Here is a 27,802-nt window from a genome sequence, read left to right as displayed (position 1 = left end):
TGGAGCTCTCCTGGGCTCACTCCATTTTGAGAGAGTCTTCCTACACACAACTTTCTTCTAGAAACCATTTCTGTTGGGCCCATCTGACTGAAGTTCTCTCTCCCACCACCAGGTGGGGCCACTGCACCGAGAGAGCCCACCAATCCTCTCTGGAACTCCAGGGGCTCTTCCGACTTCAGGGGTTTCTGAAAGTGATAAAAAGGGCACTGGAGTGGGTAACCCAAGAATATTTAAAATCCCTCAGGCACACAGTAAAGCTGGCAGCTTATTCCTACAGAATGGATTCGGCAATCGAACCACCTACTCAATACTTGTATTTTGTTTAAACACTGAACTCTGGTGTTGACAGGCGCATGGGGGGAGGGGCTGGGGCTGTGGAGAGGGGAGGAGGGCTTCCCTCATCTTCTTCCAGGTCTTGGTTTCCCCGCATTATGCAGAGCCACCCTGGGTAAAAGCAATACGTGGGGCTTTTGCCACTTTTTGGCTATTGCAGGGGTGAGGCAAGAGCGGCCTGGACTGACAAAAGAGAGGGCGAAGCCTCCACAGGAAGTCTAACCTCCTACCCTCGGGGACTCCAGGAAGAGGCTGGCTTTTCAGGAGGCCTGGTAAGCAGAGTGAGAGCCATTCCACCAGGTGAAGGGTCCTCCTGGCCTGGCACTACACACCCTCATCAGATTCAGAGGAAGCAGATTGTAAAATCAAAAAGCAAATCAAGGGCTTGGGAAGAACAATTTCCCCTAGAGGCAAACGACGGAATCCACATCATATTATCATTGGTGGCCCCCCCAGGCCTCACTGCCTGGCTTCAGCAATCATAGGGACTGCTGGCTCTGGGGTCACATGCTTCCCGAGGGGTTTGCAGGGGGAATCCATCAAGCCATTCCAAAATCAGGCTCCTGGCAGCTCTCCCCCTCCCTGCCTCTTCATAAAGGGCTTCTAAGGAGTGTGGTCTTCAACATGCAGCTGGGCCATCTTGACAAAGCCCCAGCTTCCTGTGGGTGGGTACTGGGAGAGAAGGCACTGAGCTTCTGCAGCCTCAGCTCAGGGCTGCTGGTTCAGTTACTCTGGATCCCACTGCAACTCTCTCCTAGCATAGCAGTCAGTCTCAGCCTCAGCAGTGGCCTAAGCTGTATGCCCACTGGAAGACAGGCAGATGTGAGTAGTTTTGGGGGTAAAGCCGATGGAAATCTATCAGTGAAGCCGCATGTCCCGTGAGGATAATCCACACCAGGAATCCAGGAGGCCATTCAAGCTGCTCTCTAGGGCCAAAGACACTGAGCACAGCCCAGAGCCAGTGAAACATCTTTGGGTCTCTGGTGAATTCATGAACAGATGGGACAAACCCCAGGTTCAGCTGCTGCAATCATGATCTTTATGGGACAGCAAATTCTTGCTGCTCTGCCGAGGAGAAGGAAAAGGAGGCAGGAAGAGGGCAGAGCAGCACTAGGATCAGGAAAGGAGCCTCTCTGCGTAAGGAGGCCCACTGGCTTCAGAGGCCACTTACCAAGGGGTATTTAAAGAGATAAAAGAAAGTTTCCATAAATACCATTTGGCTCGTCCCTTTGTTTTTGAAATATTAGACTCAGGTGAGATTGTACTCTGAGACAGTTTCTCTTTTGCCATCTCTTCTCTGTGCAGAGTCAGGACCCGCTGAGCTGGCTGGCACAGGATTGCATGGTGTCACCTATGAGAGGGGATGAACGCCAAGGCCTGAGGTTACAGCAGGGTGTTCACAATAGTGGCCACACTCGGGGTCCTCACCAACTGGTCCTGAGTTCCAAAGCTCTGATGGAGAAGCAAGACTCCTTGAGGTGTTACTGGCCCCACTGATTCCAGGGGTCAAGATTAGCCAGGAAGTCAAACACCGGGGTGGGGGGGGGGGCGGGTGTGTCACCAGTCCAGAGGCCCTGCCGTGGATGCAGGCCAGGGGCCCAGCATTAGGCAATCAAGAGCCAGAACATGATCACCAGGGCAACAAACAGGAAGAGGCGTGACAGGAACTGCTCGTCCACATACTGGGGTGTCCCAGGCACAGCTGGAGAGAAAGAAGGGAGAAGAGGGGTTGTCAGAATGCTCCAGCTGTACACCCCCCCTCCCCTTTTGACCCAGGAGTCAAGAGCATTGGCATTCACCTCTTAACAACAGAATCCTGAGACTGAAAAAAGTTTCTAACTGCAAATATATCAGGCAAAACAAAAATGTAACAATGTAACAATGAGGACAAGGTCTCCAATTCATCCTAAAAGGGTTGGGCCTGCAGATGCAAATAAGACAAGCGACTAATAGAAAGCTCCTGGGGAAAATAAGAGAAAAGCTACTGTTTGTTAAGCATCTTCTATGTGCTGTGTTCTGTACACATTACAACTTGATGGATAGTATTATTCCTGTTGTGCGTATAAAGCAGCACAGGGGTTTATGAGGTGACCACGAGGTTCACAAGGTAGTGGCAGAGCTCCACAGCTGTGCTCTCAGCCACTCTCAGGTCAACGCTGCCTCCCAAATCACAGAGTTACTAGGTTCTGGCACTAAGCCAGGAGGGCCTCAGAGAGCCCTGCAGGGAGTACCTTCCTTTCCCAGAGGAGAGAAATGGGGCCCAGACAGGCAAAGTGACCTGTCTCTCCTATCACACAGCAAACTATAAGCAGAACTGGGGCAAAAACTTGGGTCTCCACTCCTGTGTTTTGAGAACAGCTACCATTTACAAATCCCTGTCCTGACTTTGGAGGAAGGAAGGTAAGAGAATCTACATCCAAGATGTGGAAACTGTACCAAACATGACAGGAGCAAATGCTTTGTGATTGTTGTAAGGGGACAGAGTGATCCAGAGTCCAGCCTGGCTGTGGAGCTCTGTTTAACTTGGGAACCCAGGTTCGAGGGAAGCAGGGTACCAGGCAAATTCCTGCTGCCTCCATAGGGTTCCATCCTTCCCTCAGAACAGAGCATGCCCTGCCCTTTGGGGTCTCCTTCCTCTGAGAATACCACCTGTGAACCAAGCAGAAATTTTCAAGGTTGGTAAGGTGAGGAGGGACATTCCCAAGAACACTTAGTGCTGCATTAGATTCATCGGCTGGGTGCTCTGATAGATTCATGCAGGAAATTAGCCACAGAGACGTATCAATTGCCTGTTATGTGTCGAGTACCAGGGTGGGGCAGGGAACAACTGGGAAGACCCAGGAGTGGATTACTGTCTCAGGATGACCCAGGAGTGGATTATAGTCATGCTCCAGCTGTAACGTCCAGAATGTAATGTCCACGATACATTCTGTGAAACAGGACAGTATGTGATTTGAATGTTGAGTGAGAACTGAGGTCTGTGGGGCATGGGGCTCCCGGGTGCACAGGCCTGGGGCCTGCTGTGCTGCGCATGGCCCGGGAAGCTCCTGCTGTGGGTGCCTCAAGTGAGTGTTTGGCTGGGTCATGCTCAGTGCGCGGCCCCACAGCCCCATGAAGGTCACAATGGGGAGGCTCCAGGTGTGGGCCAGGGAAGCAGGGCAGTAGTCTCGGTGACCTGGCACCCTTGCCCCTGCTGGGCCCTGCGATGCCTGTGGCAGGGCAAACCTGCTGCCAAGCTGGGCTGTGGGCATCCCTCAAAGGACGCGTGCTGGACCATGGGCTCAGGAACCACACACTAGTCATTTCTGTGCCTGCACTGTGCCCAGAGCACACGAGGGTCCACTGAGTGTGAGCAGAGCTCACTCGACTGTGGCATCTCTGCAGGCTCCATGGAAAGGATCTGGCCTGGGCGTCAGACTGTGACAGAGTATAGGGCACCCGCCTCACCACCCTGCTCTACACCCATGCAGCTGGCACTCGCAAGCTGGCTGGAGGAAGAAACTCAGCAGTGGGTGTCACACCTAGACAGGGTTCTCAAAGGACTGAGGCTTGGAACCGGCCCCACACTTCCTGTGGAAAGCTGCCAGAGATGCCAGAGAACAGAGAGGCCCTGACTCCTTACAGGTTGCCCCACCCCTCCCCATCCCAAAGTGTCAAAGTGGGGGTGTGTGTGCAGGACTAAGGACTAAACTGTTCCTCAACTGGGTATCATTTATAATTTTCCATTTTATGGATAGAGAGTATGTCTCGGCAAACACGACCGAGCGTTTTCTGAATATAAAATCAAGCTGACCGCACATGTGTCCCCCTGGGTTGTTGTGAGGATTCCGAGTTTATAACGGAAAGCCCTCTGTACAATGCTCAGTATCACTGGCATGACTACCAGCAATCTGAAAGGAGTTTAGCATATTTGAAGGACTGATTCTCTGTGTAGTGACAATTATCAATAACATATAATGCTGAACCCCAAGGAACCTTCAAGTATGATTACAAGATATTGTCCTGATTTCTCCAGGAGATAGAGTCCTACCTGGAGGAGGCCGTCCATCATTTATGTTAAATGCTGTGGCAAATATCCCAAAGGGAAATGCCCCAATTCCAAAAGACATCTGGAAGCCACCATCTCCAAATCCGAATCCTTGAAATCCCTGTGTGGAAGAAACCAAGTGAGAAGAGGAGAAGCAAACAGGCTCCTCCTGTGCCTGTCAAACATGGCCTTCACATGAGGGACTTAGACACACAGTGCCCACTTTTCCTCCCTGCTCCGCCATCTGTTTCCAAGGGGGTACATCTTTCCCTCCCATCTAGATCCCAAAGCAGAACAACTCTGGAGGCCCCTCTGTCCTTCCAACCTTGGGTCCCAGCTAAAGAGTTGTAAATGGGCCAAAAAGGGCTGGCTCTGACCCAAAGTCAAACACCTGCTGACACATTCAGGGTTCTTAGATCTTGAAGTTCTTTCCCAGAGTCCCATACTAGCCCGTAAATCTTCCACGTTTTATAACAGTAAAAAATCGGCAATAATCCACGTGCCCAAATACAAGGGAATATCAAAACAAACTACATATTATCTATAATAGCAAAAAAGTGGAACCCTAATTAGCCAACAATAAAAGTCATAATCAAAACCTTGATACATTCTCTCAAAGGACCATTATGATGACTATGCAGCAACACAGAAAAACTCTTGTGACAAAGTTATCAGACAAAACTGTCTGAACACCACAGTCACAGGTACATGACAATATGCAGGTATGTGAATACCATGGTCACAAGTACATAACAATATGTAGGTATGTGGATACCAGGGTCACAAGCACATGACATCATGTAGGTATGTGGATACCATGGTCACATGTACAGGATAATATGTAGGTATGTGGATACCACGGTCACAAGCACATGACATCATGTAGATATGTGGATACCATGGTCACATGTACAGGACAATATGTAGGTATGCGGACAAGATATGCATATGTTTTTTACCCTCAAAAATTTTTTACTATTGTTACATACAATTTTTAAAATCTGAGCTTTCATTTTTTTCTCATTACAAAAGTAATGTGTGCTTGTTATAAGAAATTCACATATGACAGAAATAACTGAGGTAGAAATCAGAGGTCTCCTTGTTTACCCTGCCATGTCACACCCACCCCACACAATAACCACCATCAGCAGTCTGGCCCACTGTCCTCAGCATTTCTTTCCTTTCCATCTTCTATGCTGGACCATCTTTCACATGAAAAGATTCAGTAGGAATAGTGATATTGTAAGTATCATTTTGAAAGTGCCAAATGTGCACCAGGCATTGTGCTAAGCACTGGGATACACAAATCACATTTAATTCTTACATTAGCATCATGCGCATTTTACAGATGACCAAACTGGGGCTCAGAGAGGTGGAATAACTTGACCAAGTTTGCACACCTAGTTTTAGCTAGATCTAAAACTAGGTCAATCTGATCCGAAAATCCAGCTCTTAACTACTGTACACATCTTTTTAAAAAACTTCTCCCCTTCCTAGATTCTTAAAGAAAATAATTAAAAACTAATAAAAAGAAGAAAAATTATTGGGAAACTGCTCTCCTCAGAGAGCTGAATGACCTTCATTTGTGAGTCTTTTACAAGTCATGGAAGTCACCACCCCCTGGCCCATACTGAGTAGCCTGGCATCTAGCTTCCAACTTCCTGCTGCACTACCTATAAAGCTTAACAGCTGATTTAATAAGAGGGCAAGCCTACAGGGAAGGAAAACAACTCGTTTCCTTTTCCTAGGCACGGAAATGCCTCTTACCCAGACCCAGCATGGCTGAGTCTGAGGGCTCCTGGGACTGAGGCTGCCTTAACCCAGGAAGGTGCAATTGTTTCATCAGGAACCACTGCTCCCTCAGTGCAAGCCTGAAGACTGGCCTACCGACCTCCCTTCTATACAGACCCACAATACAGACCCACAAGTTCTCACATTTGGTAGGTTCATGATCCTGGGGCTAAGTACGTAAACAGCATCACTGATGGCTGTGGGTATTTGTAACACTAGAGTTGTGCACTGCAGTCACCAAGGCCAGGGCCTCTGGCTTCCTGGGACCTCAGATTTCTGGGTCAGAAGCTAATGCTCCACAGAGAACCAGAGCCTGGGAAGGGTTAAAGTGGCGTTGCCTAGCGGTCAAGACCAGGAACTTCAATAATAGCCAGATCTGAGTTTCAGCCCCATCTGTGTGACTCCGGAAAAGTCACTTTACCTCTCTGAGCCCTGGCTTCCTCTTCTGTTAAATGGGTTGATGTGAGGCTTAAATGAGGTCGTGCATATAAAGCTCTTAACAAATAGTTCTTCATATACAATATCCATTCAACAAGTGTTCACTGATATTATTATTAAGGATAATCTGGAAAAGATCTCAATTTCTATCAAGATCCCTGACTCAATAATCCTATTCCTGGGAATCCTTAAGAACATCATAATTTAAATAAGTAAAAAGAAATGTGTATAAATGCAATCACTGTAGCATTATTTACAACAGCAAAAACTGCAAGCAACTGAAAGGTCCTTCAATAAGGGAATCTTAAATAAATTATAATGTATTAATTCAATGGAATAAACAGCAGCCTTTAAAAATGATAAAGAGGACACTAGAGAGCACCACTGAAAATATTTACAAAATAAAGTTTAAAAGCAGCAAATAGAATGGTGATGACTACCACTGTAGTCCCCAACTTATGACATATCCAAGTTACAACAAACCACACTTACCACCATCTGGTATTTTTTTTTTTGTACTTCTTAACGTAATATGTATGTATGCATTAAAATATATCTGTAAGTTTATATGCAATGTTTCCAACCCCCAAAATAAAGACTGGATTTATAAAGATACTGATAATAAAAGGCAATAATAATAAAAACTAAAAATAAAAATGAGGTATTCAACTTACGTCAGAACTGACTTACGAAGGAGTCATTGGAAAGGAACTCCATCGTATGTCGGGGACTATCTGTACATAACAATATGTATACACAAGCATACAAATGAGGACAACATGGGGAAATGAGAATATATTTGTGCTGAATTCTGGCAGTGTGGGTATTTTACTTTTAAAATTAACAAGAAATTGTTTTTTAAGACTAAGGCATGACTTAAATGTGCAACTTTTTTGAGCCAGTAATTAAAAATACTTCTAAGAATTTATCCCAACAAAATAATTAAGTCTTCTCAAAAATTTATCCATAAGTTCATCAGAATATTTTTGAAATAGCAAAAAAAAAAAAAAGAAAAAACAGCTAAACGCTCAACCAAGGATTAGTTAAATAAATTATGTTAAGTCTATATGACTGAACACTAAATAGTCATACAGTCACTGAACACAGTATTACTGACATATAAAATCTCAAGGTATACTGGTCAAAGTCTCTGCCTCTGAGAATTGAAACTCCAGGAGGGCAGGACTCTTTGCTATGTTATATCTATCACCAGGGCTAGAATAATGCCCAGCACATAGAAGGCACTTAATAAATATTTCTGGAATGAAATTTTAAAAGGGGGTTAAAAATATTGTAAAAAATAAATAAATAAATACACACACACAAATAGATCTATTATAACATTTCTATGTGTCTATATATAATTACAGACTGATGGAAAAGAAGAAAATAGACCAAAACGTTTCCAGTGATTATCTCTGGATGCTATGACTATGATTTTTTTTCCCCCTGCTTTTCCTTTCTGTATTTTACAAATTTTCCTTTACTTTTATAATCAGGGAGAAAAAAAAGGGGCCAAGAAGGAAATTTCTAAAGCCATGAGCTCATTTCTAGAAGCTTCTTCTAGAATGTTCCTTACCCCTCTGTTCTCTGGCTCTGGCCTCTGTCCCTGAGGACGGGGAGGGGTCTTCTCTCTGAAACGGAAATGGTGTAAATAAATTACAATCTGCGTTGAGCTGCTCCCTGAATGGCCAGGGGCTCTTCATCACCAGCTCAGGGTCGCTCTATCTTTGGGCATACCCTCCTTCCCGACCAGCACTGGGTCCACACAAACTTATGCTGACTTAAACCAAATGCTAACTCTTCATTCTGTCTGCAATTGTTTTTCTCAATTGTATAGAAAACCAGGAAAAATCAGCTTGTTACGAGATGTTCATCAGACTGCGCTGCAGCCTACACCTCTCCCAGACAGCCTGACACAGGCTGGTTATGACAGCTTTTCTGGTCCTGTGTGATAACAGGGGTCATGGAGGCAAAGATGTCAGAAATCCCAAATCCAAACTGAAACAGAGGGTAGTCTATCAGCTGAGAGGGCTGAAATTCAGGGTCCCTCTGCTCTACCACTATCTAACTTTAGCTTTACCTCCCACTACGCATGGGCAAATACCCCACACTATATTTTTTGCCTCTGGGTCTCAGCCTCCCATCACTCATTCCGCAAATACTGGACTGAGGGCTTGTTACACATAGTTAGGCAAGATGCTGCAAATACTAAGACAATACACACAGACCCTACTCTTGAGGTGTTCATGGTTTAGGGGGGATATAGAGCAAATGGCAACATAGTGTGGGGAGAGATTTCTTTAATAGCGGTCTGAAGGAAGCCTGGTGGGAACACAGGTGACAACAACTAACGTGCAGAAGAGAGAAGGCGGAGTGGGATGAGCAGGAATGGGAAGGATGGAAAAGACAAGAAAGAGCAAATACGAAGACTCATCAATGTGAAAGGGTAAGTCTCCTTAAGAGAAGTCTGGCATACAGAGTATGCTGGGGTGGTGTGGGGGAAGGTAAGAGATGCTGGAGAGGCTGGCAAGTGCCAAACCATGAGGCACCCTCAGCGCCTGTACTGGTAGAATGCTGGACCCACTCACACTTTCATTTCTAGAAATCCTAAACGCCACAAAGCCTCCTAGAGCCCCATCACTTTGTATACCTTGTACTCCACAAAGCCTTTCAGAACACTTTGTACACCTCCTTCACTGGTGCAGCAACCCTGCTCCCTGGAGACTCTCCTATTGCACATGCCGTTTCCCAGTTTCCCCTTCACAGCACTTTGCACACTTGGAATTGTGACGTCTTATATATCGCTGGGTCCCTGGCCCAGCACAGGATTGCTCGCTGGTACACACTCAGTGGATATCTCTATTACAGCTCAGCAAGTGGCTCCCTCCCCTCCAGGCTGGCTGCCATCTGGAGTCTAGCTGCCTCAGAACTGAGTGCTCAGCCAGCCCTTGGTAAAGGAGGTTATTCAGTGGAACTGAATTCACACCCAAGGGGAGAAGTGGGTATGAGAGAGGCCCCAAGTCCTCACCTGGGGTCCTGCTGCCCAGTGCTGCCCCGGCCGTAGAGCGGGATGACCTTATCTCGGCTGATGCCGGCTTTGCAAACAGGACACACCTGTCTGTTAGGTCTAGTCTCCAACCACTGCAAGCAGGAGAGAAATACACATGAATGGCTCGAGGTCAGTCAGAGGTAGGCTAGGTGACAGAGCTGGTTGAGAGGAGGGCCAGGGGCCTCAAACCAGGAAACACCAGCATGACCAGGGAATACCTCAAGGAATCGCCTCTCTTTGATTCCTGCTCCTGGCACTCAATAAATATTTGTAAGTGGGGAAAACAAAATTGCCTTTAAATACCATCACAATTAAACAGGCTTCTTCATGCTTTGTCTCTCTGTAGGTGCTCCCAGCAATACAACAAGAAAGAACCACAACCCTGGGGCTACAGCAAGGGGTCTGAGAGACCCAGTCTCAGCTGCTGGTGCAGGTGTAATGAACTTTAAATCTCTACCTTCTCTGATGGATCAATTGTACTATCAGAGTAGTCAGTTTTTTTCTTTCTGTGATCTCCTCATTTTCCCGGTGATGTAATATGTGCTGAAGGATAGACCTTGCTCATCTTCTTAAATTTGCTTAATGTTTTTTATGTACTTTCACTGATTTTTAAATTTAAATATTTCTTTCAATATTAAAAACCCCAGAGTCCTATTTTGGGTTTCTCAGGCCTTTTCACCGGTTACATTAAAAATTTTTAACTTTCTTAAAAACAAAAATTAAAAAAAAAAAACAAAAACATTACCTGTAATGTCTTTATAAAGGAGCCTTGGCAGCGCAATGGTTAAGCACATGGCTGCTAACTAAAAGGTTGGTGGTTTGAACATACCCAGTGGCTCCATGGGAAAAAGACGTGGCGATCTGCTTCTGTAAGGATTACCACCTAGCAAATCCTATGGGGCAGTTTTACTGTCATATGTGGTCACTATGAGTCAAAATCCACTCGACAGCACCTAACAACATCTTTACAGACATTAAATAATTTTATGTGTGTGTGTGTGCACATGTATGTGTGTATGTGTGTATATGTATATATGTATATGTATGCTATTGATGTTAGGTGCCATCTGACTCATGGTGACCCCATGTATGCAGAGTACAACTGCTCCACAGGGTTTTCTAGGCTGTGACCTTTTGGAAGCAGATCACCAGGCCTGTCTCTCAAGGCACCTCTGGGTGGGTTCAAACCGCCAACCTTTCGGACAGTAGTTGAGTGCTTAACCGTTTCTGCCACCAGGGACTCCATATATATGTACGTACATATGTCTCAACATTTATCTTAGAACGTAAATTTCATCTTTAGTCCAATGATCTGAGGCTTATAAAACGTGAATCTAAGACCTCAGGGCTATGGCAGCATTTAATTTTATATTCTACTTCGCTTATCTTATAATTGACATGTCCAAAATCTACGCGTTATATGCACTTCATAAACTCATAGCCAGTGTGGTCTATCAGGCTCCACTTGGGTCCGAATATGAGTGCCTCCCTGTTCCCCTTTCTTCTCCCATCCAGATGCTGAGGCTCAGAGGTCTGAAACTTCTGTCTTCCCCCCACATTGCTAAACCACCCATGAGTATGGGGCTCTGTATCACCAAGCAGGAGCCTGGGTCTTGGTGAATACTAACTGGTTTGCATAATAATCTAAAGCCGGGAAAACAGACTTGTTCTTCTCACGAAAGCTCTTTGTTAATACCAAAAAGTCTCCCTAACATTTTCAAGACCTTTGGGGGTGAGAGAGTATGATATAATAGGAGATAGTCTTTAGAGAATCTCACAAACAGAAAAGACCTAACATATCATCAAACTCAATGCAGTTAACAAATGAGGGATTGAGATCTAGAGAGGTGGTGGCCTGCAAAGCCACAAAGGCCATCAGTGGCTGAGTCAGGACCATCTAGGGTACCACCAACCAAACTAAACCAATTATCGAGTTAATTCTGACTCATAGCAATCCTATGAGACAGAGCAGAACTGCCCCATAGGGTTTCCAAGGCTGTAATCTTTTTTTTTTTTTAATTGTTGTGCTTTAAGTGAAAGTTTACAATTCAAGTTAGTCTCTCATACAAAAATTTATACAATAAACATTGATTTGTGACCCTAGTTGTTCTCCCTATACTGTGACAGCACACTCTTCCTTTCCATCCTGGATTTCCCGTGTCCATTCAACCAGCTCCTGACCTTCTCTGCCTTCTCATCTCACCTCTGGACAGGAGCTGCCCATTTAGTCTCATGTATCTGCTTGAGCTAAGAAGCACACTCTTCACAAGTATCATTTTATGTCATATAGTCCAGTCTAATCTTTGTCTGAAGAGTTGGCTTCAGGAATGGTTTTAGCTTTGGGGTGACAGAGAGTCCGGGGGACATGTCTTCCGGGGTCCCTCCAGTCTCAAATAAACCATTAAGTCTGTTCTTTTTACATGAATTTGAGTTCTGCACCCCACTTTTCTCCTGCTCCATCAGGGACTCTCTGTTGTATTCCCTGTCAGGGCGGTCACTGTGGTAGTCCAAGGCTGTAATCTTTATGGAAGCAGACTGCCACATCTTTCTCCCACAGAGCAGCTGGTGGGTTCAAAACACTGACCCTTTGGGATAACAGCTGAGCGCTAACCACTTCGCAACCAGCACTCCTTCTAGGGTGCCACACTGGCCCCTTCTTTCATCAAGTGTCTGTCAGTGGGCAGATGTGTAAGAGGATTGAAGGCGAAGTAAGCAAATGAGCCCACAAGCAGGGGAGATTGCAGCTTCTGACTGCACTCTCCCGAGACTAGGGGTGCATTGTGCAACCCTAGCTGATGAAAGACAAAGTAAAATAAAATCCATCTTACCTGATGTAAACACGGCCAACTGTCAGAGTCCCCAGGGCAATCAGTCAGCAAGGAGAAAAAGGGGGAAAGTAAGAAAAATGCTTTCATTAGCAGAAACACTGACAGTGGGGTTAGGACAGCAGAATGGGAAAACAGGGTAAAAGTGTGGATATTGCAACCCGCCTTGGGGAGTTAGCTCCTCTCCTGGAGTCAACCTCACTGAGGCTCTGTGAGGATAACGGGTGTCAAAAATTAGAAGTGTGAAAGGCAAAATTGGACTAAAATCACAGGAAATATGAGGTAATGGAAACAAGGTCCCAGTCTCCACTCTTGGGATCCTACTATACCTAGGGACCCCAAGCCCCAGGCCATCTCACATCTTGCTTCCCTACACAGTCACCTTTGGGAGGTTACAGCCTCTGAAGGAATCCAATAAAAACTAATGACCCTCTGTGCAGAGATTCATGGGTGTATTCTCATGTGTACGCATGCAATTTTACTCTCGATTTCAGTGGATTCACAGCCTCACGAGGGATGTGTGGACGGCCAGGCAGTCCAGATCCAGTTTAACAGGCAGTCCAGATCCAGTTTAACAAAGTCTTCAGGCTGTCCTCATCTTTGAGAATGCTACAGGCAGGAATGAGCTCAGAAGGTTGGGTCTACTCTAAAAATTTCGTTATGTAATGGGAAAGATGGAGATGCTAACTTTGGCTCAGTGAATTACACCCCAGGGATTGCTACCCAATCTCTCATTTCTCCCAACTTCCAGTTCACTGCCCTTTCTACCACTCAGCACTGCATACAACAAATGACACAGATTTGCAAGACCTATAATATCTCCTACTATGTGCCAAGACAGTACAAAATGTAGATATGGTTTCTCTCCCTCACATAACACGCATCTTCTTTTCTAGCTGAATAAAATTTAGACTCAGAGGATGGTTCCTTTCCACAGAAGTTTAGCCTCACACACAAATCAGATACACAATCTCCCTAGACAGAACGGACACCTGACATCTAGCTCCAACATTAACCTTGCATCACTATTCCAAGCTGAGCTAAGGGCACCCCAAACCATGGCAGATCTCCACTGGCAAATTCCCCCAGAGGCTGTAGGGAAGAAGTGGAGGTGACTGAATGGCACTCATGGAACTCTCAAGGTTATTTATAACAATGGTAGAGACTGGTACTCTCTGGGTTGTAACAATGGTAGTGATTTCTCCCACTTATCAAGCACTTACTATGTGCCAGGCTGTGACTGAATAGCTTTTCATTTGCTAATGACACTGAATGGTCACATTAACCTATGAGCAGGTACAATTATCTCCATTTTATAAATGAAGAAACTGAGGTGCAGAGAGGCTAGCAGATTGGTCCAGGGACTAGAAATGTCTGTTTCATTTTACAGTCTGTGTTCTTCCCAATGGTACCTCTTCCTATCTTTGTTCTTAACTTTGCCACTCATTTCAAGTCCTGGTTTTATGATATCCCAGAGCATCTCTAACTTTTAGGATGGGGCTGATCACAACATCTCTGCTTAAAATTTAATGATTAGGGCAAGGGCCTCTAGGACAAAAATCACTGCCCTATTCTATTCACTCATCAATAAATTTACCTTTTATCTTTTACATTGTTGCCAGAGTAAACTTCTGCCTCGGGGTGATACACACCCTTTGCCTTACCCAAACCCACTCTTCAAGGGCCAGCTCAAAATCTCAAGAGAAAAAATAAAATCTCAACATTCACCTGGATTCCCAAGAGTCAGCAGGGGCCTCTGTAATCATCAAAACTGGCATGGACATTGACTGTGTCCTTTCATTTTGATATACATAAAATCTAGTAGCAATTATTATGATCACTGAGAACATACCATATTTACTGTGTGCTACCTGCTCTTCTAAGCCTTTTACATATGTCAAGTTACTTAATACTCACAAACCACCCTGTCAAACGAGGCACAGAGTGTGTAAGCACCTTGCCCAAGGTTCTCGAGTAAGGAAGGGGCAGGCTCAGGATTCAGGAGGAGGCAGCCTGTCTCCACAGTCCCTGCTCACAACCACTATCGGCTTCTCTGCTCAGCACATCAAGTGGCATGCAGGAACTGCTCACTTACTACATGAATGTTATTTAGAAAGGGGAATATGGAGCCCAGGGTGGGGACACAATTTGCCTAAGGTCACCCAGCTTAGGCCTGAGGATGTTTGGACCCAAAGTGAGCTGGAGGCCTTCTGCTCCAAAGCTGCCTAGGGCACAGGCTTTCTAAACTTGGCAAAGTACGCTCTGGGGCGGCGGCAGGGGTACTGACCAGAAGAGGTGGCCACATAGGCTAATGACGGCGTCCTTGGCTGTGTCCAGGCAGATGTTGCACTCGAAAGTGCTGTCCTGCCCTGCGCTCTCGCCAGCACCATTGCTGCTCCCACTGGGCCCCCCTGCACTGGAGTTCTCAGGCGACGTGGAGGCTGAAGGCCCCTTGCTCGCCATCCTTGGCTGTCAGCAAAGCTCTGAGGTGAAGAGTCTCTCCAGGAATCTTCAGGAAATCCTGAAAGGCAGATAGCCCTCAACTGCCCATTTCTGTAGCCCACTCCTCCCAGCTTCCATGCCAATACTCCCACCTCTTGGCTCCAGAAGCCCAGACTATGACTGAATCTCTAAGCAGACTTCCTGGAGGCTGCAGAGGAGGATAGCTGTGGGGCACTCGCTAGAGGGGCAATGACTCAGAAACTTCCCGTGAACATGGCCCAAAGTGTACCATACAAATACTCAAACTGCACAAATACATAGTAGCCTCCAGATGGCTCTCCATAGAAACCAGGACCCTGTCTTGCTTGCCTTTACATTCTCCTGTGATAACCATCCGCGGTGGTAAGTATATGCTCAATCACATTGAATGTACAGGCTATGATCCGGCCCTCTATAGGTAGGCGAATCTGCTCAGGCCAGAAGCTTATGATTGGTATGTGCCCAATTATAAAGAAAATCCTGTAATGATGAAAGGTCAGGACTGGGAAGGACCAGAAAGGTCACCTTGCCCAGTGTCTTCTACACTTCAATCTTTTGTGTTTCCCCTTCTGCCATGTCAGAATGTCACCTACTTTATTTTGTTTAAATATATCAACCTTTTAGCCTCAATACATTTAAAGAAGAAGCTTATGATACTGCTGTAAATGGAAAATTAGTATTATTCACCATAAGTGAAAGGTAAATATAAAGGCAATGAGTGAAACGCCGTTTATCTTCATATCACCTGGTATCATCTGGCATACTCACACATGCTTTGGGGAAACCTGATCTCATTCAATCTCTTCAGGGAACTGAGGTCTAAGATTGCTCAGCTTGCTGACAGGTATGGAGCTGAGATTGGGACTCCAGATGTCGATCTATATTCAAACAACTGTACAACCAAGATCAAGCTGGCCCCACCGACCACTCTGACCGGGATCACAATAGAGGGTCTCAGATAGAGCGGGAGAAAAATATAGAATGAAATTCAAATTCATAAAAAAGACCAGATCTACTGGCCTGACAGAGATTAGAGGAACCCCCAAGACTATGGCGCCTGGACACTCCTCTAACTCTGAACTGAAGCTACTCCTGAAGTTGACCTTTCAGCCAAAGATTAGACAGGCCTATAAAACAAACAATAACACACGTGAGGAACGTGCTTCTTAGCTCAATCAAGTATACGAGACCAAATGGGCAACACCTGCCCAAAAGCAACAACGAGAAGGCAGGAAGTGATAGTAAAACTGGACGAATGGACACGGGGAGCCCGAGGTGGTAAGGGGGAAAGTGCTGATACACTGCGGGGATTGCAACCAATGTCACAAAACAACTTGTGTATAAATTTTTGAATAAGAAATTAATTCGCTCTGTAAACTTTCACCTAAAGCACAATAAAATTTAAAAAATCAAGCTGGCCACCAAATGCCAGTAGAAACAGCGTTGTTCACGATAGCCTCCAAGTCAGAGAACCTGGCCAGGAGCCAAACAAGGAAGAGAAAGAGACCAGCACCAGCAATATCCAGAAATTTGGGGAGCAGATTATGTCTGAAGGCTCAGCTGGCCAAACTTACCATCTCAGAAATCCCAAGTAGGAATGCTGGCTGGGTACCACAGTCAAAGAACTAGAGCCTTGGATGCTGGCCTCAGCCTAGCCTCCAGCCTGCTAAGTGGTTTAAGGAACCTCCCTTCCCTCTCCAAGCCAATTTCCTCATCTGTAAAATGAAGCATGGGACTAGATGGTCTCCTCAGTGCCCCTCCAGCTGAGATTATGTCGAGTTAGGTCATCTCACCCACCTCCCTCCAAAGCAGGTGGCCCCGTCTCAAGTCTGGGACTCACCAACTGAGTGCGGGGACTACTCTGATTTGAGCTTCCAAAGTATGAGAAGATAAGGACCAAAACGATGCAGTCTTCTCAGACTAAGAAGCCCTCCTTTACACTGCAGACTCAGAGCTTCTGGCGCACGCATGTGGCCTCACCGCAACAGAGCTCAGTGACTGGAGCAGGGAAAGGAGGCCACTCACTGCCACATTTTCACTCAGTTACATCATTTTACGTGATGTCCCAGAAGGGCAGCTAGCTGCCAGCAGCACCAGTGCCTTGCTGGCCTTGCTTCCAAGAACTTCCCCCAACCCGGTACTTCCTTTTCTCCACACAACCATCTGCTCTTGTCTTCTTCTATGACGGAGCTTGCTTCCAAGGGCCCTTGCTCATTGTTCCAGCTAAAGTACCCCAAGTACCCAACTCTAGTACATTTCTTTGTTTAAAAAAACATATCTTTAAAATCAAGATTTAAATGTACAGATATGGAAAGACAACCATAAAAAGCTAGGCTCACTGATCAACCTTAATATTACTAAAAGCGGGACTGACTCCTGATGAGACATAATAGAGAAGTCCACCGCACCACCGATCAAGAGCTCTCGCTTCCAAGCATAGATGCTCACCAAGCTTCTAAAATGAATTACCCATTTCCAGAAAATACGGAGGATAGATAAATGTGTGGAATAACTCTATGAAGCAGACAAATTCAGAACGCAGGACTTTCTACAGGACAAATAACTTAGATGCTTCAAAAAATAAATAGCATGGGCAGTGGGAGTGTGGGGGTCTACAGGGAGTTAAAGACTGAGACTAGAGACTTGGGAGACAGATCAACCATTAGTGGTGTGTGTATGCTGCTAGAACCACTTGCTAAGATGAGTGACAAAAATTGGATTTAGCTTGGATATTAGTTGATATTAATGAATTAAGTTAATTTTGTTGGGCATAATAATGACATTGTATAACATTTAAAAAAATTCTCATCTGTTAGAGATACATACTTATGGGTTTATGAAAGAAATTATAAGATGTTTGGGATTTGCTTTAAAATACTCCAGGGGAAAAACAAAAGTGGAGAGAAAAAAATGGAACAGGCACAACAGAAAGCTGATGGTTGCTGAAGATGCGTGATAAATGGGAGTTCGCTGTACTGGTCTACTTTTGTGTGCTTGAAAATTTCTGTAATAAAGAGTTTTTTAAAAGGAAGGTCAGGTTGCATAAGAGTATGTATATGAACTTATCTGGGTAAAAACAAAGTACGTATATAGGTATGCAGATACATATGCAAAGAAAATTTCTAGACGGCACACACTAAACTATCAACAGTTATTTCTGGGATTATGACGGCTGTGGGACTTTGACTTTTTAAGTTCTTATCCTGTTTTTAACAGGAGCCCTGGTGGCACAGTGATTAAGTGCTCGGTTGCTAACTGAACGGTCGGCGGTTTGAATCCACCGCTGCTCTGCAAGAGAAATGTGGCAATCTGCTTCTGTAGAGATCTACAGCCTTAGAAACCTTAGAGGCAGTTCTACCCTGTCCTATAGGGTTGCTATGAGTTGCAGTCGACACGACAGCAATAGGTTTTATCCTGTTTTAATGTTTTGTAATAAGCGGATACTACTTTTATAAGAACATTTAAAAAAAAAAAGAATGTATATGTTATACTTGTCACAACAATAATAAATACAAATACTAGAAAATATCTAGAAAAATGTGGAAGAACTTGGCAAATTGTTAATAGTTATTATCTCTGTATTATGGGGCCCTGGTGGCATAATGGTTAAGCACTTGGCTGCTAACCAAATGGTTACTGGTTCCAACCCATCAGTTGCTCCATGGGAGAAAGATGTGGCAGTTTGCTTCTGTAAAGATGAGGCCTTGGAAGCTCTATGGGACAGTTTTACTCTGTGCTATAGGGTCGCTCTAAGTTGGAATCAACTCAACAGCAACAAGTTTGGTTGTTTTGGATCTCTGTATTGGTGGGAGGATGACCTGTACTTTCTAAGTCCTTTATGTTTATAATACTGATATTTTTACATGTATTACTTTTGAAATCAGACAAAATAGTACATAATGTTTTAAAAAATCTTCCTCCAATTTTTCAGTTTTCTTCAATCCTGAAAAACTCTCAGTTCAAGTCCTGACCCCACCATTGACTAGCCATGTATCCCTGGATGTCTCTTGATGGTTGAATTTCTCTTCTCACCTGAAAGTGAGGCAATTCCTACAGGGCTCCTGAGGTGGTCTTATGACCCACCTGTGGCCTAGAGGCCCCACCTAGGTAGGAGAGCTGTTGTTGCTGGGGAGGTGCTCACACATGTCATCTCCCCTGGTCTGCTGCCCTCCCCATTCCCTGGACCCACCAAGGTTCTGGGAACTGTCCACTAAACACGCGGCAAGACCACAGAATGGGGTCACAGCCTTTAGGGCCCAGCACGACTAGGACAGTGGCCCAGAGGATAGAGGGCCATGAACGGTCTGGTCAGCTCAGGAACTGGACAGGGCAATAGGGAAGCAGGCCCTGAGCATACCTGGGCCACTGTCCAGCAAAAATCTCTCTGGCTGCCCTAATACATGGCCTAAACAGAATACAAACTGTAAGTAACAATGTACAAACACCAGAAGAGAAACTAGATAACTGGGAGCTCCTAAAAATCAAACACTTAAGAAGACCAGACTTAATGGTCTGACTGAGACTGGAGGAACCCCGGAAAGCATGGCCCCTGGATTCTCTATCAGCCCAGAACTAAAACAATTTCCGAGGCCAACTCTTCAGACAGGGATTGGACTAGACTGTGAGACATAAAGCGATACACGTGAAGAATGTGCCTCTTAGCTCAAGCAGATACAAGAGACTAAAAAGGCAGCTTCTCTCCAGAGGTGAGATGGGAAGGCAGAGAGGGTGAGGAGCTGGTTGAATGGACATGGGGAATCAGAGGTGGAAAGGAGGAGTGTGCTGTCATAGTACGGGGAGAGCAATTAGAGTCACATGATAATGTATGTATAAATTTTGTATGGCAAAAATTAAAAAAATAAAACACTTATGTTCATCAAAAGACTTCACCAAACGAGTAAAAAGACAACCTACAGACTGGGAAAAAAATTTTGGCTACAACAAATCCAATCAGAGTCTGAACTCCAAAATCTATAAGACACTGCAAAACTCAACAACAAAAAGACAAATAACCCAATTAAAAAATAGGCAAATGATATGAACACGCACATCACCAAAGAAGACATTCAGGCTGCTAACAGACACAGGAGGAAATGCTTATGATCATTAGCCATTAGAGAAATGCAAATCAAAACTACAACGAGATACTATCTTACCCCAACAAGGCTAGCATTAATTCAAAAAACACAAAATAATTAATGTTGGAGAGGTTGAGGAGAGATTGGAACACTTATACACTGTTGGTGGGAATGTAAAATGCTACAACCACTTTGGAAATCGATTTGGTGCTTCTTTAAAAAACTAGAAATAGAAGCACCATAAGATCCAGCAATCCCATTCCTTAGAATATATCCTAGAGAAATAAGAGCCATCACATGAATAGATATATGCACATCCATGTTCACCGCAGCACCGTTTACAATAGCAAAAAGATGGAAACAACCTAGGTGCCCATCAACAGATGAATGGATAAACAAAGTATGGTGTATTCACACAATGGAATACTACGTAATGATACAAAACGATGAATCCATGAAACATCTCATAACATGAATGAATCTGGAAGAATTATGCTGACAGAAATTAAAAGCTGAAAACCGACTGCTGTCGAGTCGATTCCGACTCACAGCGACCCTATAGGACAGAGTAGAACTGTCCCCCTGGAGTTTCCAAGGAGTGCTTGGTGGATTCGAACTGCCAACCTTTTGGTTAGCAGCCGTAGCTCTTAACTACTATGCCACCAGGGTTTCCACGTGAAATTAGTCGCAAAAGGACAGTTGTATAAGGCTACTATTATAAGAACTCAAGAAAAGGTTTAAACACAAAAGAAAACATTCTTTGATGGTTACGAGGGTGGGGAGGGAGGGAGGGGTATTCACTAACTACATAGTAGACAAGAATTATCTTAGGTGAAGGAAAAGACAATACACACTATGGGTGAGGTCAGCACAACTGGACTAAACCAAAAGCTAAGAAGTTTCCTGAATACAACCAAACACTTCAAGGGACAGAGTAGCAGGGTCAGGGATCTAGGGACCATACTTTCAGGGGACATCTAGGTCAACTGATATAACGAAGTTTTTGAAGAAAATGTTCTGCATTCCACTTTGGTGAGTGGCATCTGGGGTCTTAAAAGCTAGCAAGCGGCCATCTAAGCTGCACCAATTGGTGCCAACCCATCTGGAGCAAAGGAAAACGAACACCAAAGACACAAGGAAAATATCAGCCCAAGAGACAGAAAGGGCCACGTAACCCAGAGACTCCATCAGCCTGAGAATAGAAGAACTAGATGGTGCCCAGCTACCTCCAATGACTGCCCTGACAGGGAACACAACAGAGAGTCCCTGATGGAGGAGAAAAGTGGGCTGCAGAACTCAAATTCATGTAAAAAAGACCAGACTTAATGGTCTGATTGAGACTGGGGAGACCCCAGAAGACATGCCCCCTAGACTCTGTCAGCCCCAAACTAAAACCATTCCCGAGGCCAACTCTACAGACAAAGGTTAGACTAGACTTTAAGACATAAAATGATACTAGTGAAGACTGTGCTTCTTAGCTCAAGTAGATACATGAGACTAAATGGGCAGCTCCTGTCCAGAGGCAAGATGAGAAGGCAGAAAGGGACAGAAACTGGTTGAATGGACACGGGGATTCCAGGGTGGAAAGGAGGAGTGTGCTGTCACAGTATAGGGAGAGCAAACAAGGTCACATAACAATGTGTGTATAAATTTTTGTATGAGAAACTGACTTGAATTGTAAACTTTCACTTAAAGCACAATAAAATAAATAAATAAATAAAATCTTTCCTGGTCATAAGACCTACAGATTTTAGCTTGTCCACAGAGCAACCACATGGGGCTCATCCTGTACCCCTTTCTCTACCCTGACAATTCTTCACCCCTGACCTGAATCCACTACTAGTTTTCAAAGCACATTCACATCTAACATCACTTCTGATCCCCACCTCATTTTACAGATGAGGACACCAGGCCAGGGAGGTTAGAGAACTTGCCCAAGGCCAGGCCACCGTGCAGTGCCACATTCAGACTTCTCAACGTGACAGCCAATGCTCTTCCCATTCTCACATTACCCCTTTAACACACAGCTTTACAAAATTAAGCACCAGGTCTTTGTTTTCCCTCAAATTCTTTGTGCAATGCTGTAACTTTTATGCTCTCTGAAGTGAGCAGAGTAAAACTGTCACTCATTCAACCAACAGTTCCTCAGTACCAACAACACCAGAAGACCACTGAGGCCCTGGAGTCTAGAACAGGAGCTAAGCAAGGCACATGTACAATTATCAGAATTCTTAACAATTCCTAAACAAGGCACCCTCCCAGAGAGCTGGTTCCCAAAGCCCCTCGCCCCCAGTGATTTAAATATGGACCTGGATAAAGCCCAAGAATCTTATTTTTTAAATAAGGGACCCCACCCCCATTCCGGATGATTCTCTGATGAGTAGAATTTTGGAAACTCACATGTAGGTCAGGGAGAACGCTACTAAAACCAGAAAGCAATAACCACACGGTACAGTGCTTGGGAGAGACAGTGACTTTAGACTGCATGACCCCCCAGCTACTGTCCCCAGAGACCACAGAGAGGTCAGATAAACTTGGGAGGTGGGGTGTAAGTCTGCTGAGATCTCAGGCCAGCCAGCACCTGGTCCACCCACATAGAGCTGACCATTTAAGAAACAAGTTCACACTTAGTTTGAGAAACATTCCCAAATATGAGATGGCCAGGGTGACACTTGTGGTGCCAGGATATGGCAGATTTGCAATCCTTAATGACACCTCAGGAACTCTGAGCCTGGCAGTGGATGGTGACTGACCCAGCATCCTCACTCCTATTACCTTCTCAGAGCTGGCCTTCGGTCCACTTGCCCTGGTTCACCTCACAGGAACTGAGCAACGGAGACAGCAAGAGAACTGTATATCCCTGAAAGAACCTCCGGGGAACTCGACCTTATGAGGAAGTGTCTTTGAAGCATTCTCATGTTCAATTCTCAGGTTTTACAAAGCTACATGTATTCATAATCTGCCTTCTCTGCCCCTTTAACTCTAAAAATTCCAGGGCCAGGTGCACAAAGGCACCTATAAATGTGAATCTTAGTAATGAAGGTTACAAATCTGGGTGATAAAAAATCGGCATGATCTGAAAGGGGACCTGGCAGAGGTCTTACTCCTGTTGGCACATGCTCGTTTACACAGGAGCTTTCCACAGGAAGGCAGGTGCGCCGAAGCCTGCCTGCGTGGCTCATGGGCTGCTGTTGGACCACATGTAGGCAGAGGCAAGATCTGCATTCTGAGAATGTCTACATCATACTCACAGAAGATTAGAGAGGGAAAAAATCTCTGAGTAACTTGATTAGAACTTGGAACACACAGAAACCAGGCTCTAAAATTTGCACGCTAAGCGGTACTGAGGCTCCTAGGCTAGCTCACAGAGGCCTGGCCCTCATATGGAAGACCAAGGGCATGGACTGCCTTTCAGGTCAGAAAGGCAGATGAGCTGGAGAAGACCAGGCTACTTTCCCTGGAGCTACGCTGGTGCCTTTCTCTGGCACCATCTAATCTCCCTATCTACTCAACCAAGCCTCCTCCTGCCTTCAAAGAGTTATTAAGCTCCTATTATTTGCTAGGCATTCAGGATAGAGTAAAAAGGTTTCAGTCTAAAGTGGGACTCAAATAAGTAAGACAACAACGAACCCAGTGTACTGGGCACTGACAGAGGTATGGACAGAATGTCTGAGGACAGGGAACGCTGGGGAAGATAAAGACACGAAACCCAGGACAAGTGGACAATTCAATACATTGTGCCGACTTCAGTGTGGCTGGAGCCTAATGCACATACGGAAGTGGTAGGACAGCAAGGGCTGGGACTGAGGCAGGAAGAAAGGTAGAGGCCAGATCACGAATGGTCCATATGCCATATGCCATTAGAGGATGCTTAGATTCCTAGTGCCCTTCAGCCCTGGCCTGCCTGGCCAGCCTTGATGTACTGGTGCCCCTAATCCAGACCTAATCCTTCTAGAGGGCTCCATGACTCCAACCTCTTATTCTCTCCCCATCTAGTGCCCATTCCCTGGTTAAGTAAACTGGAACATCATATGACAGACAGCAACTAAATATGATGCTTACATAAAAAAATTGCTTACGTGGGAAATTTTAATCACGTAATATAAACTAAGAAAAGCAGATATAAAATTATACACAAATTTGAACACATTGTATGATATCAAAATGTTAAAAATATGTGAAAAAATTGGAAAAGAGGCAAAAATATTAACTGTATTTGTCTCCGAATAGCGGAATTATAGGCAAATTTTTGAAGCTTTAAAAAAAATAATACTGTATTGTGTTTTCAGTGACAGTTGACACAGCAGTTTCGGTTTCCATTCAACAATCTCTGCACAAACTGTTCAGTGACATTGGCTACATTCTTCCCGATGCATGACCATTCTCATTATTTCTGTTTTGGTTGTTCTGTTACCATTAATCTAGTTTCCCTGTCCCCTTTCATTCTCATCTTTGAAAGCAATTTTTGACTGTTTAGTCTCATGTAGGTGATTTTTTAAAGGAGCACAGCACTTACGGGTGGTATTTTTTTAGCCAATTTATTACTCATTAAGCTTGTTTTTTAAACACTTTCCTGCACTTTCCACTTTTTTCATTGTGAGTACTCTTACCATTTTAATACTCAAGAAAAATACTGAAGGACTCACACCTTCAGATCTCAGTAGGGGACAAAAAGGAAAGCAATCTGATTAAGAAAATTCACTTTAAGGTGTGAATGATCTTTTGCTAATAATTCTCTCAGAGATTATGACATTTTAAAATTTTATTGACTCTTTTCTCCCTAAATGTTGCAAATGGTTTGCCATCAACTGCTAACCTAAAGGTTGGAGGTCTGAATCCACCCAGTGGTACCTCAGATGACAGGCCTGGCGATCTGCTTCTGTTAAAGATTACAGCCCAGAAAACCCTACGGAGCAGTTCTACTCTCCAACACATGGGGTCATCATGAGTCAGAATTGACTCAACGGCAACTAACAAAACATTCACATGGCTCAAAATTCAAAAGGTACAAAAGGATATAGACTGAAAAGTCTCTCTCCCATCCCTGACACCCAGCCAACCTGCTTCCCACCTTGGAGACGAATGGTCGTAGACCATATCCTTAGGATAAATCCTAGATACAGAACTGCTGGGCAAAGGGTATCTTTATTTTTAATTTTGATAGATAGTGCCAAATCACCCTCCAAAAAGGATGTGCCAATTTTTACTCTGAAGCAATACCTACGAGTGCTTGTTTCCCCATGTCCTTCCCAATGACATGTACGTTTTCAAATGAGAAAATGAGAAATACAGCATAATTTTTGGCAGTTTAGAAAGATATTTTAAATTCACTAATGGATTCACTAATTACTTACTGAGACCCACTATATTCCATCACAACAATTTCCAAACATGACAAATATTTGAGTGGAGATTCTAGGGTCAGCTGTTCTTGCTTTTTCAGTCTTTTCTTCTACTATTTCTGAATCCAAAGGCTTTTTTGTTTATTTTAAGCTCCAATGATTTTTCTTAAAGATTATCAGGTTTTACAAGAGAGGGTGAAATGCAATTTGGACTATCACTGGCTACAAACTTTTAAGAGTCATCAAACAGGCTGCCCTTTGTTGTCCCTTGTTCCTTACCTTCTTAAGGACTTTTGTCGTTAAAAATCAGCATGACACAGAAGAACCTCACAGCCTTGGGTTCAAATCTCAGCTCTACCACTTACTTTGTGACTTTAGACAAGTTAGTTTCTCTCTGAGCCTTCACTGGGGGGGGAAAAACTCATCTGTGAAAATGGGGCTATTACCTCCCTCACAGGATAACTGTAATGATTAAAGAGACAACACAGTAACGAGACTACTTAAGCGCTCAAGAATTGTTAATTCCTCTCCCTTGTAAGGTCTCTGAGTACACTGAAGGTGTACTGCTTCTTTATATTCCCCAGAGAGCTATGTAATCAACAGGTACTTGGTTATTTGCTGAATGAATGAGTCACAACTTCCCTTTCTGAATGGGCATTGTTCCTTGAAGGCAGGGTAGGTGAGACATCAGAACTTAGTATTTATGTGCTGAGAGGAAATCTAGAATGAGACACAATTAGTTTGATCCAGACAAAATCAGATTCTCCCCCAAAGTATTAAAATCGGGGTACTTGTTGCTATATTTATTATCCTATGAATAACATCACCTAACACTCTGCTCAGCCCTTCACATGAATTATCTCCTTTAATCTTTATAGCTTCCCTCTGAGGTAAACACTACTGTATCATCATTAACGCCCCTGGAATGGGGAAGTTAAAGCTCAGAGTAGTTAGTTCACTTGCCCATGGTCACAGAGCCAGTCAGTGGCAAAGCTTCCCAATTCCCAAGCCAATGTGCTTCACAAACAGGACCCCAATGATCTTCTATGGGTGTCTCCTCAAGTCCCAGTTTCCAGATGCCTTACTCAGGTCAGAACCAGGCACCTCAGAAACACCTCATAAATGTGTGTGGGTTGACAGATCTGAAGCGGAAGAGTACTTAAAACCACGCAAGTCAGTATGAGTCAATCTAGCCAACTAAAGTTGTGGAAAATCAGTATCCTTAAAGAACATACCTTTCTTCAGCAATTAAGTTTTTCAGAACTGGAAATGTTACACAACTGTTTTAGAATCAGTAATTTTTTTTTCCTTTTGGGTAAGGAAGTATTGCCCAAAAACTCTTAAATAGGGGGGAAAAAAATCAAGGATCAGCAATGAGAAAAAAGTTCAGGTTTTCCCAAGTTGGTGCCCACCTCTGTTGGAGATAACACTGTTCACAAAGAGGATTAATTATCCACTGACCTGGCTACTACCCACTCTAGTGAGACACCTTCTAGAGGCAATAGTACAGTGCCAGACACAGAGTAGATAGATGTTCAATAAATGTACGGGAATGAATAACAGGGATTTCAGAATTTCAAGTCACATCAACACAGCTGGGGAGAAAACTTTATTAAAGAAAAGATCTCTAGACTGGACAGATCCTAGTGAAAGCCTGTGGGTTTCCAGGATAATACAGTGAAAGGAGCAATCTGCAGCCGGAGAACCTAGTCTGAGGCTTAGCTCTGCCACTCACTAAGCCAGTGTCCTCATCAGCAAATGGGCATAATTGTTCCTACCCTGCCTGTGTTACCAGAAAAGTTTACAAAATGAGAGCTTTGCTTTTGTTTTTATGCAGTCAGTAAAATCAAATTAATTCAGACTCTATAAAATCTCATTAATTCAGATTTTTTACCTAAGGTTGAGCTAGACATCTGAAATACTCTAAAGGTAAAACACAAAAAGAAAATGAATACGGTTGACAAGATTTAACTAACAGACGTGAAAACTTGCTAAGCATTTAATAACATATACTTGACAAAAACAATGATCTCACTTTCCTTTCAACAGCAGATCCTAAGGAGGACCATCAGAAGAGCATTAAGATATTCCAATCATGGTTAAAGATAATAAAACTAAACTAACACTATTTAGAATTTATTGTAGACTATATGTTTACAAACCAGGCTTATGTCCCAAGCTACCTCCATTAATTATGTTTAGAGTCAGTTTGGCAAATATTTAGAGAATGGCAAGCACTGGCTCAACAATAAAAATAAGTCAGACAAGGTTCTGGTTCCTGCCCTCAAAGAGTCCATGGTCCAGTCAGAATTTAACTGTTCAGCCTGGGAGTGGACAGCCCAGTAAAACCATGAGAGTAACGAGGTACAGGAGTCCAGTGATAAGGCCCAGAAGGCAGAAGGGGAGTAGGAAGCTGATGATAGGGAACACAAAGT

General features: G+C 44.2%; 1 protein-coding gene across 2 annotated transcripts in view; it reads right to left on the bottom strand.

Moving 5' to 3' along the window:
* Positions 1–428: 428 nt before the first annotated feature.
* Positions 429–27,802, bottom strand: part of RNF185 (ring finger protein 185) — a 31,892-nt gene continuing 4,518 nt past the window's right edge. For both annotated transcript variants that reach the window (XM_023733703.1, XM_004378958.2), the window contains exons 2-7: positions 14,754–14,987; positions 12,470–12,488; positions 9,621–9,733; positions 8,169–8,223; positions 4,364–4,481; positions 429–2,035 (exon numbers count right to left, since the gene is read on the bottom strand). In XM_023733703.1, coding sequence (XP_023589471.1) covers positions 1,938–2,035; positions 4,364–4,481; positions 8,169–8,223; positions 9,621–9,733; positions 12,470–12,488; positions 14,754–14,929 — 579 coding nt within the window. In that variant the 5' untranslated portion in view covers positions 14,930–14,987 and the 3' untranslated portion in view covers positions 429–1,937. The remainder of the gene's footprint in view (positions 2,036–4,363; positions 4,482–8,168; positions 8,224–9,620; positions 9,734–12,469; positions 12,489–14,753; positions 14,988–27,802) is intronic.

This window comes from Trichechus manatus, unplaced genomic scaffold (genome assembly GCF_000243295.1).
Source record: "Trichechus manatus latirostris isolate Lorelei unplaced genomic scaffold, TriManLat1.0 scaffold00061, whole genome shotgun sequence".
Taxonomy (NCBI): Eukaryota; Metazoa; Chordata; class Mammalia; order Sirenia; family Trichechidae; genus Trichechus; species Trichechus manatus.
Note: the sequence above shows the minus strand (reverse complement) of the source record. Positions and strands in the feature narration are given on the sequence as shown.